This window comes from Pempheris klunzingeri, chromosome 23 (genome assembly GCF_042242105.1).
Source record: "Pempheris klunzingeri isolate RE-2024b chromosome 23, fPemKlu1.hap1, whole genome shotgun sequence".
NCBI classification, from domain to species: domain Eukaryota; kingdom Metazoa; phylum Chordata; class Actinopteri; order Acropomatiformes; family Pempheridae; genus Pempheris; species Pempheris klunzingeri.
Window position 1 is genome coordinate 9,336,101 of NC_092034.1, and position 14,295 is coordinate 9,350,395.

The 14,295-nt window shown below is 39.5% G+C and overlaps 1 protein-coding gene across 1 annotated transcript in view; it reads right to left on the minus strand.

The window, feature by feature from the left end:
• The window catches only part of LOC139223010 (phospholipid-transporting ATPase ABCA1-like), a 137,707-nt gene that overhangs the window by 63,729 nt on the left and 59,683 nt on the right, over positions 1-14,295 (minus strand). The window contains exons 24-30 of the mRNA XM_070854934.1: positions 12,783-12,861; positions 9,627-9,829; positions 7,847-7,919; positions 7,129-7,236; positions 6,939-6,971; positions 6,212-6,351; positions 2,604-2,731 (exon numbers count right to left, since the gene is read on the minus strand). Of these exons, the coding sequence (XP_070711035.1) occupies positions 2,604-2,731; positions 6,212-6,351; positions 6,939-6,971; positions 7,129-7,236; positions 7,847-7,919; positions 9,627-9,829; positions 12,783-12,861 (764 nt within the window). The remainder of the gene's footprint in view (positions 1-2,603; positions 2,732-6,211; positions 6,352-6,938; positions 6,972-7,128; positions 7,237-7,846; positions 7,920-9,626; positions 9,830-12,782; positions 12,862-14,295) is intronic.

Below are 14,295 nucleotides of genomic sequence, written 5' to 3' on the forward strand. Positions count from 1 at the left end.
CACATATCTAAGCCCTGTGTCTCAGTTAAACAATCTTCCCATTCCAATTTCATTCTCATTACTAACCACACACACTCTGCCCTTTATCTTAAGGGTACCGGGGGAGTTAAAACAGTGTTTCATAAAGACCTTCATGATGGCTTTCTGCCAGCAGTAGCCACAGCCCAGCCAACCATTTGGATTAATACACTGTTCATTGTCTAATTTAGAGGCGTCTCCATGAAGGTCAAATGGTCATTTCCTTGACCACCAGTGAGCGCAATTGAAGTGGTCCGATTGTAAAAATGGATTATGTGCAGCCATCTGTTTTGCAATTAACAATGGCTGGGTTACCACGTTATTCAAGCTAATAAAACTGTTGGACAGTTCCAAAATGAAGACTTGTGCATATACACAGAAACAGTGGAACTAATGAACAGACCATCTAGTCTAAACTAAACATCTCACAGGGAAGAAGTGAAACAATATTCGAAGAAAATCAAATGAAGACTGCATTATATAAGAGGAGTGTAAATATGCCACAGGGTTCATTAAGTCCTTTGAACTTCTGAATTAGATCAATCATTATCAAAGGGGATCATTGGGATTTGTGACGTATATAGTACTGCAATGCTCATCTGAATGAACTTTTAAGATGAACAGACACACACATTACTTTTAATCACACAGTCATCATCAACTAGGACGTTTTAATATTGCTCCAGAGATAAGACAATATTTAATAATTGGCCGGTGGGAATGTCAGACAAATTAAGAACACTTCAGTTTCATGAATGCACCATTCAAGCAGGGGTCCCCTGAATACCCAAGACAAATGAATGTGCTGTTCAAGTTTCGTGACAAACACTGTTGAGGAGAGCGCTCAGATATTCTGAGCTTGTGAGCCAGGATTTTATTCCCACTTGTGGCATGTTGCGTTGTGTTGACATAAAGAAGAGTGTGTAAACAAGTAAGTTACTCTGATATGAAAACATCAAGTGTTTGGAGCCAGGACAAGCTCAAAAAAATGAATTACATTACCACAGTATCATGTAAAGGTCGTATCAGTCTTATGAAGCTGGAAAGACTGTGCTGCTACGGTGAAATTACCTTTTATAAGTTGTTACTGGTTGTTCTGGATTCTGCGCCACTGGATGGTTGGTTGTTATGTGCTAATGATAATTTCATGTCCACCGTGCAGTGGTCACAGAGTCATAATAGTGGTGGAAGTTGTCACAAATAGACTGTTTTAGCACCATGGACAGAGAGACGCAGACAGACTGAATTTGTATTTTTTTCCACACTGTGGGGACAGACAATTGCTTCAGTGCTTCAGTGCTTCAGTTGCACTGTTGGCACTTGAAAACTGTCCTTTTTTTTTAAATATTAAAAAGCCTCTTCAATGTAATAAAGTTCTAAGTGTAAATCATCAGACTGTGAGAAAAAGAGCACATTAAAAACTATATACATATTTACAACCATGTTAAAGACAAATAAAATACAACAAATAATGAAATTATTAATCAAACAAGCTTGTCTCTGTCTGGATAAGAACATGCGTTTTATGTTTGATCGAATATAAAAACAGCAGCATCTCATTCTGACCAACAGCAAAGTTTGTATCATAAATAAACCAGTCTCAAGTTACAGTTAATTGTGTCTTGACATCTTTAAAGTGAATTTCTACAAAGTGGTGCCACGGGGAATGAAATACCTGCAGGCTGGATAAGCAACGACAGCTTCGTGTCAAAGGAACAGATTATAAATACAGCGTCAAGATTAGTTTGATAGTTAGGACGGATGCTGTGACCAGTGATGCATATTCGAATTCTGCTGGCATATTTACAGCACTTTTGTTGTTAGAGAGATGGACAGATTATGTGGCAACAATCTGAGTTTACTGCTGTAGATCTGTAGAGATTTTACCTTTAAAATCTTTTTAAAAATCTGTAGCTGTAAGTGTCATCAAGAGTAAATGTACATAAAAAAATAGGGACATATCTTTTTTTTCTGTTTCTATTTTAGCTTGTTATTACTACAGGTGATACTTAATAAAATACGTCTCTTTTAAAAAAATCATCTTACGGTGGTTCACATCAGAGTGTTGTTTTATGTTATTTATTCACATCCTCTGCAATAAGTCAAGTTTGTTCTCAGTGCTGAAGCCTACCAAGGCCGCGTCTTGTCACTAAGCACGACTGTGATTTGCAATGACAGCATAGACGGCTGCCGCTAAGGAGGGGGGAGTGTTCAGACTGAGCAATTCAAAAATCTCTCTGCAATGCTGAATGAGCAGTGCTGTGACATCTTTTTCCTTTAATTTTCCGTCTTTTTAGTTTTTTTTTTTACACCCTATTGTTCATCTATTCAGCCATGTTTGCTATTGTCTATTGCTTTAATTAGCCACTTATTCTTCAAATCATTCACACACGTTGGCCTCTGATAACATTAAGTATCATTTCCTAGAGGATTCTTCCCTGGATAAATCTTGTTGCTTTTGGGTAACAGCAACAGAGAGTGTTGTGATAAGCTTATAACTATTGTATTATATCATTCAACAATGGAGTAGATATTAAACTCAAAGGGGAATATCACAAAGCCGTGCTGTGTCATAACGCTGTTACCTGTAAAAGGTGGTCTGAGGCAGACCGTACATCCAGGGCTGCAGCTCCAGACTCGGATACTCAGTGAATGGTGGGACAATGAGTGAGAAGATCAGAGACAGGCAGACGAAAACAGCAGGCAAGACCACCTAGGAGGATGATGACAAATTCAAAGTCAAAACAAAAGAAATACCTCATTAAAATATCCCTGTCACCGTTCTGCTCAAGATGTTTGTCCTGCTACATCTAAAAACTCCTTTAAACTGTTACAGGAATCAATGAAAAAAGAAAGAGATTTCAATAAAAATCACGGGTATTTTTGGACGGAAGTAATTACCAAACAAGCTAATTTCTGTGCTGCACAGTTTCAGTATACCAACACCAACAAAAGCACCACAGATTAAAAACAAAAGATAATATAATGGAACTAATTATTCAATTTTGCTACTTTTCACTTTCACCTTAGAGACGAGCTAACAGCCACTCCAACGACTGCTCAAGAACAGAAATAGAAATCCTTCAAACCACAGCTACGAGGCTTCATTTAATCATTGAGCTAATCCACAGTGCACAAGTACAGCCGTGTGTGTGCTTGTGTTATATTAACTGTAGAAACAGGCTGTGTTAATTTTATGAACAATGTAATGTCACAATATACAAAGACGCTGTTATGACCTCCTGTAAAGGAAAAGAAAATGCATTATTCCGGCACACAGTGTGCATAGGATGGGTGCATGGGTGACACAGATGCATGTTAATGTGTGTAAGCATGACAGCACAAGATTCAATGCCAGATCAATTTCATCACCCCACCCCCTCCCCGAGCCCCCTCACTGTCATTACGTGCTACAAAATGACTGATGCAATCAACAATAACACAGGGCCGCCGCAATAACGCGCGCACATTAATATGCTCCCCACCAACTTGTTTGGGCTCTTCTGCACGGTTTATGAGTTTGATTAAACACTTCCAACACTGCCACCATCATCTGGCCACTCAGATATAATTAGTTTCTCGCTATTCTCTTGTCTTTTGTGTTACTTTTTTAAAACAAGTCGCTGCCACGCTCCCCTTATCCTCCTCGGCACCCCCCCCACCACCACCACCATCACCGCCATCCAATCCTCTTTTCTCCGTCATGTAATTCTCTTTTCATTTCATTGTTAGAGCTGACAAAAAGGTCAGTGGGAAAAATGCAAGATATCTTTAATGTTTAATCACTTGTAGGTTGGGGCGCAGTCGGCAGCAGGGGGAGGTTTGCGTACACTTGATTAATTGCAGGGCATGCAATTTGCTAGGCCAATTCAAGATGCTACAATTGAAAAATTCGGAATTTACTGCAAGGAGCCATGGCTATGGAAATGTGCTTAGAAGAAAGATAAAAAGTAGCAATGAGACTGAAAAGCTTAATGGCAGGCCGCAAAAGAAAGAACTATTTTTTCTCTGTTGCGCTCCCTCTCTCTCTCTCTTTTTCTCCCTCTAGACAGTAATTGCAGGTGACAGCTGGTACTTCTTCCATTGAGAGAGATCTGCAAAAAACAGGGAGAAGTCATTACGCTCACAAAGCCAAAGCACTCCCATGAACAATGCATGAGTTTATGGCATTCTCAAGTTTGGTGAGGGTTTAAAGAAGAGAACAGGATTATATGTAAAATGGGTATAAACAGCAAAACACGATTAAGGTGTGTTTATTTCGTGCAAAGCTAAATGGCTCATTAGAATAAGCTTGTTTTCTCAACAAACATCTACATCTACCCAGTTTAATTTGCAAATGGTAGCTTTTTTTTTTTTTGCTGCACGTGGATAACAGCATCACCGTGGATACCTTTTACTGACGCGTTCATGTCGTCTTTGCTGCTCATTCATACAAAACACAAAAAGTAGTTTGTAAACTTGTCATGCCCGATGAAATATGATAACGAAAAGATGAAAAGATAGCACTAAGTAGATTAAAAAAAAACAACAGGAAAAAATTTGGAACACAGTACACACCATCTGCTGCTCAATGGAAGCTTGCTGCAGCTTGAAAAGGGGTGTTTGAGCTCCAAACACCAGAAACCTGCACCTCATCCACTGCAACATAACCAGTAACGGCTTCTCTCTCATTCTGACATTGCCAAGGCTCGCCTGTCCCCAACTTTCATTCCCATAAATCACTCCTTTTGTGTTACATGCCATAATCTCTTTTATATTCCCCTAACCGCTTGTATTCGAGGAGCTTACCTCACCACACAATCATATCTGCCGACAATGGGAGCTGTTGACATGTTGGGGAGGGGGGGGGGGGGAGAAAAAGCTTTAGCCAAATGAATAAAGAGGCAGAGGTAGGAGGTGCGCCCTTGCAGACAATGTGCACCCTTGTACGTACACACTCACACACTTATCCTCCTATCCTGTTCTGCGTCCCCACTAAAGAGGGACGTCCAAGACTGACAGTGACTAATGGGGATTGGTACTGCAGCAAATTACAAGAACCTGTACACCTCACAAAGGTGAAACATCGCTCTCTCTCTCTCTCTCTCTCTCTCTCTCTCTCACACATCACACACGACAGCACACCGGAGTGGATGAGCTGCACTTCAGTCACTTTCAGTTCTGATTATTTTAGCATTGGCAGCTGTCATAACTGATGGCACTACATGATATGTACATGCACACAATGAATCTGGATGGGTGCCGGCATGCGTGTGTCAACACAATTTAAGTCAGAATGCACTTTTTAGAACTTCAGGGAGGAAAGAAATCATTAAAGTACTTCGGGGACTGCTACTTACCAAAATTGGTTTTGACTTGTTTAAATGAGGTCTGTTTATTGGTTTTGACTTTTGAAATCATGTTTATGAGGAATAAAATAATATAGACGTACACTTAATGGGCTAATAGCAGTCTGTCATCTCTGTAATTGTTCTGCGATCACATTTAATACACAGCCACGCACAAACTCATGATTAAAATGAAGGAAAATCAAATCACAGGTGTCACTTTGCCTTTCTGGTGCCAATCACAGCGATCAGGTGAAACTGACGCTATTCTAACCTCTCATCGACTCGCTCTACATACAAATGGATTAACCGTTTCCTGGCCACACTAGGCAGGAGTTTGGGTCAAAATGCGAACGCGAGAGACAATTCTGGTCCTGAGTATCGACACTTTTACCCCCTCACAGAAAGTGTTTAATCAAAAACTGAAGAGCAAAATCTCCACAGCAACAATAAACACCCTGTTCATTCCATCTATAGCCTCTGTGGTCCCTTGAGTACTCTTTATAGTATCTGAGAGATTCCTCTGGGAGGTAAAGACGATTATTGTACGTGCAGTTTACTGACATCGTGTTACATCATCCTACTCATCATTACTCTTTCCTTTTATATATATATATATATATATATATATACTGCTGTCTGTGTCCTGTTCTTTTTCAACAACTTAAATTCCACAACTACTGACTCCATCAAGATGGATGACATGACTTTTCCCTCCAGATTTTAAATTAGCTTTCTCTATCTTATATGTCATTAACTGATTTTGAAAGCCAACATGTAATTCATACAATCCTACCTTGATCCTCCCATGCAACCCCAGCAGCACCACCCTTCAATTCATCAATATGACAGACTGAGGCCATTACCTGGGCAATGAGTCCCTTGCGGCTCCTTCGGGCGTTGTGGAAGCGCTTGATAAAGAGCGCCAGGAACTGCCTCCTGATCAGCTCCCATCCAGTGATGACCGTGGATCCCCTCCCTCTGACACTGGTGTTCCTCTTTAAGTCTGGGGTGGACATAAACCCACCGTGTTATTCATCATCTATGCATATGTAAAAGATCTGCTGAGCACGCTTTCCAGCACAGCTAATGGGCTGATCAGATATAACTTAACCTGCAAACTAGCTCATTCCTCAGTGTGGCAACTATTTTTTTTTTTAATATATCATGAATTTGGAAAGGGTATTTGGGAGTGACTCAGGAGGGAAAAGGTGATAAACAAGAGCTTTGCAGACATTGGTAGCACTATATTTTCACAGTAGCCATTTAGATAATAAGACATATTCTGATTGAAAACCATTTTAATTATGAAAGACATTGTGTGAAAGTGAATTTCGTTCATAAGGGGCAAAATTGAAAAGGTGAAGAGACAGCTTTGATAACGTTGTATGGATTAGAAGGAAATTGTGTTTGAAAATGACTTCTTCTGAAGACAGAGCTTTTGTTTATGCTCTCTTTTCAAAATGGCCACTGAGGTGAAACAGCCAAATTGAAGCCAAACTAAAGAAAGTTAATAGCTGAAGAATAAAAGGCGTCGTTGCTGCTAAAACAAAACTAAGATCGTCCGTAATAAGGATGAAACACAGAACCTACCTTCTACTTTGCTTGTGAACTTTTCCTTCAATTCTGCATTAGAGAGAGAAGGAAACAAGCAGGAGTAGTTGTTCACTTTGCTTCTTTGCTTCCATTTGAAGTAACATACATAAATATTACTATTGTTAAGTAAATTGACAAATGTTTAATTTAACTAATCAATATGTATGATAGATTTAGAGAGACTTGCCATTCATTCCAGAGACTTGTTCTGTTCTAATGTGGACGCTGGCGATGCTGTTCCGCTTGGATGCGCGGGAGCTTCTTTTGCAGTCTCTCACCAACAGCTCCTTTGTTGCTGTGGGAATACAAATAAGATATGTTGTTTTGGCCTGACCCAATTTAGGGTTATAAATAACAATAAGAATAGCTACCTGCCCTGCAAGACGCCGCATTATTCCCGGTAAAGGCACAAACGCAGGTGTTTAAGGAATGTGAGGGAAATCAGATTTTGAGATTAAGCTGTGAAGGGAAGCTTTTGGTGACAGATGCAGACCAAAACGCTGCAAATAAGGGAGTGAAAGATTTATGCCCTGAGGTCAATCACTGAGAAGTAAGAACTGGTTGGAAAATACAACATCGTTCTGTGTAAGTGTAACTGCATTGTGAGTGTACTGGGCTAAGACAAGCACCTAAGATTGGAATGATTCCAGAGACTGTTGCTTTTAGCACATTAAATACTTCTTTGGGTTTCTGCTGAGTTGTCCCAAATATCAAAGAGCTGATCGTCATACTTCTTTTAACAGCTGACAAATAATGCTACCCGGCATTCAGCCTCATGCAGCTTGACTAAAACACATAATTGGAACAAATAAGTGCCTTGTGTGGCTATTCATTACAGACATAAAGTACAACGTTTTATGCCATTAGAATTATCTATACAGTTAGAATGATTACTAATCTTTTACCAGTGTTGATGTGTGGGACCTTAGTTGATATTTCTGCATCCACTCCGGTATCTTCCGCCACTTTCAGAAATATCTGAAATAAGCAAATTGTGTATGAATATCATATCTTAAAAGCTACAGTATGTTTTCTGTCACCTTACAAGCATGAACACAAGCAGGAAGAATCCAAACTAGTCATACAGCAGTGGATGAGTGTTCACTAAGCTGCTGAGCTAAAACTTAAACTTAAAATACGCTCAAAAAATATACACAGATTTGATGCAGACATCAGTTATCCCTGTTTAATTTCTGCTTGGAATCAGATCAGGGTTGTGCATCTGCAGAGACCCTAACCTTTACTTGAGCACCTGCCAAATTGCCTTCTCTAAGAGAAGTGCCCTCCTTGACTCCATTTATTAATTCAGGCCATATGTCAAAATAAATAAATCTCGCTATTTGTGAAAAATTTCCAAATGACCTTCCCTCATTTAATTTTTCCTGTGTGTCTTAAGCCCCGTTGCAGCATCTGCCTCTCTTAAAAGTCTCTGCACACTTCAGAGAAAGGCTACAAAATTTATAATTTGGACTGAATGTGATTTTTGTGGATTTCATGTGGTGAATTATATAAAAAAAACACATAAAATAGCACTACTGGCATCATAAAACACACAAAAACACTAGAAGTTCTCATAACAATAACCAGAGTAAATGTTATTACATGACTAGCTTCCATGGAACATCCATCTGCTCTAGTTTATTAGTGAAGTACAGAGAAAATCACATCTTATTTCAATTGAAGTGTAGTTGGACTTCAAAAGAAAACATTCACAGATGAAATGACCTTGTTGTGTCTGAATTTAAGACATTCAAAAGGAATTATTTACATTGCCTGCGGGCCATGAGTATCTGATTCAAGTCTGACTTACATGACGAGCATTAACCAACAGTCACTCATCTTTAAGATCCAAGACCGGCCTGGATGCCATACATACTGCATGACTCATTTATTTAGGAGAAATAAGACACCACTATTATTACAACAACGACTGATTTGAAGACGCATAGTTTTCTATGGCTGGTTGAGTTATTTTGTCCATATCAAATAAGAATAAGACTCCACGACATCAAGATGATGCAAGAAGTTGAAATGTGTAAAATCTAGTTGAGATTAAAGCTACTTTGTTGGAGCAATTTTGAAATATATTGTAGTTGCTAGAAGGTTGGTTTGGTTGTAAAAATATTGAACATGTCCACATGTGGTGCGTGTAAAGTTGCTGCTCATCCAAAATTCATTACGCCGGGCATGTGCACAGATAGACCCCAGGTGGTGCTAAAGCATCTGCCCTTTTGGCCTCTGAATAGATAAGTGCCCTTTAAGTGCCCTGCTCGTGCACTCCCGTGCCCGTTCTTTCAGGTGCTTCCACGGTACACCAGGGGTTGGTGGGTCGGGGGGGAGGTTAGAGCACCAGCCACTCAATATGCCTGTGCCTGTTGCTGCATTATACGTTAAAAATGTGTTTGCTCTAGATCAAGGTTTAGTTCTACCTTTCAATGACCATGAATGTGGGTTTGCAAGACTGAATGTGATGTCTTTATATAGTCTGTATGCAACATGCATTCAAATATTAAACAGCTAAAAAAATAAGTAAAAATAGATGAGTAATATGTTAAGTATATGAAGCCGCAATAACGAAAGAGGAAAGCTGAGGGTATGTGTGCTCCTGTGTGTATGGAGACAGTCTCTCTATATGCGTCCATGCTTGTATCTCTAGCTGGGTTGTCAATCCCACACTTAGTGTACCTCCTCCAGCGTGGTGTCAGAGATGCCGTAGCTGGTCAGGCCGAGGTCAGCCATGGCCAGGTCGAGTTCTTGGAAGAGCAGGGCAAAGGTCCCATCTCTGGCTCCACCATAAGGCAGTATGTAGGTGATCTCCTGACCGATGCTCTCCAAGAAGACTGCCTCAGGGACGTGGCGCTGGACAAGTTGACCCACAGCTGTCAAGTCTGTCGGATGGATAGCCGCAACATTACTCACAAAACAAACTGCAAAGGATGGTTAAAGTGCACACCCACAAGCAAAAGACCTCTGTGGCAAAAACATATTTCTATCCCTCCCTTTGTGTCTCTTTCATCCTTTTCCAAGAAGTTGTTGGAGAGGAACACAACAGACAGTAAATTCAAGGGCAACTAGCATTGTTGGCTGCAAAAGAATACAGTATATAAATGACAACACCTTTTTGAAGTGTCTAGATTTAGTGTTGATACAAAATAATATCAAAGAAACTTTACTTAAAGTTAAATATTAAAAAATGGCAGTGAAATGTATTGAGATGACAACATACCTGATGCTGTGACCTTTAAACATAGTGAAACAGATCAGTGGACATAATTCTCCTGCCTCATCCATTCTGAAGCTTGGTCTTAGTGAGGATCAATCAGGACAGTGTTGCAGAACGCACCGCATCCATTATTGATTCAGAACCTCTCATACATAATTACTGCAGCTTAACAACCAACGGCTTGGTGCTTTATGAAGAAGTAAATGGATCTGATACGCACATCAGACTGAATTATTTGTGAAATGGTATGTGTGTTTCTCTCTGTTTCCGGGTGGGTGTGGTAATAAAGAGAAATGTGCTGTCACTTGAGGAAATATTAGTACTTTTATGGCATTATGGCATCTCATATCTAACCATGGTGTATATAATCATTTTGAAGTTGTGAGCAGGTTTGATTGATTTCCCATGCATAATAAACTGGAGCCTACCTGGAATGTTCCTTTTGATCATGTCTTTGCTTGAGTACTTTTGTTTATATATCATATACGTATGATCAAGGGTAAGAATGATCAAAACAAATCAAATCAGCAGCATCAAACTGTACGCTTTAGTTGGGCAATATCTGCTCTATTTATTCGGTCTCTTTCTTTATTCAAGACAACTGCATCCAGAAACACTGACATAAGGTCAGGGATTTGATCATTTACCAAACACACTACTGTAAACTCCACTTGTTTGAGGACAAAATAAAATATGGGATAATGTACAATAGATATAGTTACATGAGTGTATCAGAGAATTGTCTAAAATGTGGATTTACACATGCAATGATTCATGGTTAGTTTAGACATTAAACACGGGTTATTAGAAATACTGGGGGTGAAAGTCAATTGCAATCACTACACAATTTAGGTTTTCTGCAAAACTGATGTGCTGATTGGATTATTCTTTCATCAACTGTATTTAAGTGCAAATTAATTTACTCTTCAACATTAGTGTACAACAATTGGGAAAAAGGAAATTATTCAAATATGAAAAAGGAGGCTGAAGGAGGTAAAACAAAATGAAACCACACTATAAGCTGTGAGTTCATTAGATTTTAGACTTTAGACCTGCAATAGCAGTCTCTTTTGGCCACTTGTGGGCAGACAGCAAACAAGCTGTGAACACAACATCGATATATCAGCTGTAGATTCAGGTGAAGTGTAAGTTTAAATAACTTTATTTGAGGGGGACATAATATGCAAAGTGCACGTCTTAATGTCTAATGTTCTAATGTCAGCATAAACATGTGACCCTGAAGCTAAGAGACAGACAGACCACCTTTTCTCTTTTTCTCTTATTCCATCTCTCAGTAAATGTGTGTGACAAAGCTCCATTTAGATTTTGATGTCACACTCAGGGACCAGTTGATCATGTGACCTCCTCGGCTGACGGTCCCTCCCACTGAAAACCTGAAAATCACCTCGGTGTCCGCCATGTATGCTATGTAGCTAACGCTAGCTCTGCTAATAAGATGTCGAAGGTAAGAGCAAAGCACGGACGTTGTGCTGGTGTTGGCTGCAAAAAGCCACACAACAGCCTTCATGGTTTTCCCGTCATCTGAAGGAGTGAACACCCAGTGGATTTACTTTATTCTGGGTGAACTTGTGACAGAAATGTCCTCACAGCAACTGCAAAACATGACTGTTGTGTGTCTCTGTGTGTATACCATATGTTACTGTATTGTCTTACTGCTTATTTTGACAGGTTAGTCTGAAAGCAGACTGGGCTTTTGGGACAGCGTGCACAGTAGGAGAAAAATAATGTGCTTTTTGAACATAACAACATATCCTAGTCAGACCCTCAAATACAAGTGTGAGCCTGAAATGAGCATAATAAAAAAAGAAAAAACAATGCGAAAAGTTTACTACATTAGTTGATGTTTTTCCGGTTAGGCTCGGCTGTAGGATGCATCGCTTCCTCTGTCTCATCACAACAAAAACCCTCTCAAATGTAGCAAACAGTACTTTCCAGAAAATGCATTAAATTTGAACTCTGCTGCTATTTACTATGAGAGTAACATTGGTAGAGGAGAGCTTTTGATCAAGACCATCATTCATTTTCAGGGAATTTGTCATGGTTTCTGAAATATTATGTTAAAAATACACTTGTGTGTACACTTTGTGCTAAAATACCCATCGTGTCTTTTAGGTTGTCTGCACTCATTTAGCTGCACAAACTCTTTCTCTATCACTAAACAACCACTATTACTTCTTCCTATCTACACCTACTATTTGGCAGGGCCATTAAAGTGCACTCTACCTGTAGTTAGAGTATTTCAACAGCATCCCAAGGCAGCAGCTACATTACTAATCAAGGTGAGTTTGTACTTAGGTGGATAAAAAACGGAGCTAACAAATCTTCAGCACACTTGGATTATACTACTTTGAATTTTTATGGCTATTGTTAGTCTGTTCCCAGACTCTTGTGTTGCTCTTTGTGTTGCCTGACATGGAGCTGACCTCTAGTACCTAACAAGTTGTGTGTTATGGTAACTTAGCAGGTTGTAAATGAGGCTGAAATGGATGAAATATGCACACAAGCATAAACCATTTTCATATAGCATAGATTTACAGGTTGGGTTAGGTGCTCATCCTAAAATACGACATGCAGTAACAGAGATAAAAAGTTTCTACCTGAGGGATCAGAGTTGGCCCAGCTTAAGCTGCCGATGCCATCATCCGGGCTGCTCCTCCTCAAAGGACAGTCTTTCTCCTGTTATTCAGAATTGGATTAGAAAGGCCTTATCATGCTGTACCACTTAGAACATCCACTGGCTTATTAATGGAACAGCGAAGGCCATCCACAAGTTTCTATTTGACTGCTCTAAATAAAACTGCCTGAGACATCAGGTGATGGGTCAATCTGTAATGCAGTGTCAAAATCTTTTCAGTCTAAGACAATACACGCAAACGAAGGCTACATTTTAATTTCAACAAAGATTGAATAAATGGCATTTATTCAATTCATTTCTCAAGAGCTCGGTGACATTTATTCCATGGAGTTTAATCATACTGAATGAGATCAGGACAATCAAAGTTTGTCCAGCTCTGTGTCTGAGTTCAATTGGATGTGTAATTGCAAAATCTTCATCTGAATTACAAAATTGTTATCTTGGAATCGTCATCATCTATTCTACCTTGCCCGCAAAGTTGTTTGCATGTTTATTTATTTATTTCAAACAAATGACTCTGCTCACCTCAAAGAGCCTGCAGACTAATGGTAATTGCTCTAGCCCTGCTGGCATCAGTGCATCTTGTTCATTTGCTCCTATTGATTAAAACTAAGTGTGCGAGGCACCATTGGCTCGCAAAAGCGAGAATCACCCCTCTCCCCGGTGACAATTAGTATCATCCAGCACGTAGCCGTTTGCCAATTCTCATGCTGGGAGAGACTAAACACAGATCATTATAGGGGGAGGGCGGCAAGAGAGAAAGAGAGCACTCAGGAAAGTCAGAGGGTGCCATGTTCAATAATAGACTAGAGAGAGGTTACTGTGTGTCAGAGGGGCTTGCAGCTGAAGTTCTTTTCTTGATACGAGTCAAAAAGAATGATCCCCTTCCAATTACAGCAGTTTTATGTTAAGTTATTTCAATAAAGATAAAAAAGAGGGCTAATTGCATGGTCAGAAAAGGGCCCTAATCATCAAATCTGATCACCCCTTGTGTTTATCTGAAGCTAATGAGATCACACAGCCAATGTTGTGTCTGGTGAAATATCCTCGAGGATACCAAAACAATGGTTTTTAATGACTTACTTAGAGGAATATCAACATGTTTTATTGCAAACCCTTTTCTTCATTTGGCAAAAGAAGTCAAAGTTCTAAAATGCCAGATGTTAATTTAAAAAGAGTCTTACACAGAAGTAAAAAATGTCTGAATAAAATCCATCATCCCCATGATGGCCAATCCCTCGCCCCCCCCACCAATTTTCCTTTTTGTCTCTACTGACGACTTTCAAATAATCAGAATTAGTTTATCTGGGATTTTTTTTTTCTGACAACAGCTGCCTGCTATGGCAGAAAAGGTTATATAAAAATTCTCTGTTGGTTTGTCCCCATAAGCGAAGCCTTTTATATTGCACTCATTTAATCAATTGTTGATAAGAAAACATGATTAGTGCTGCTCTAAATAGCAAATTTTGGTTGAG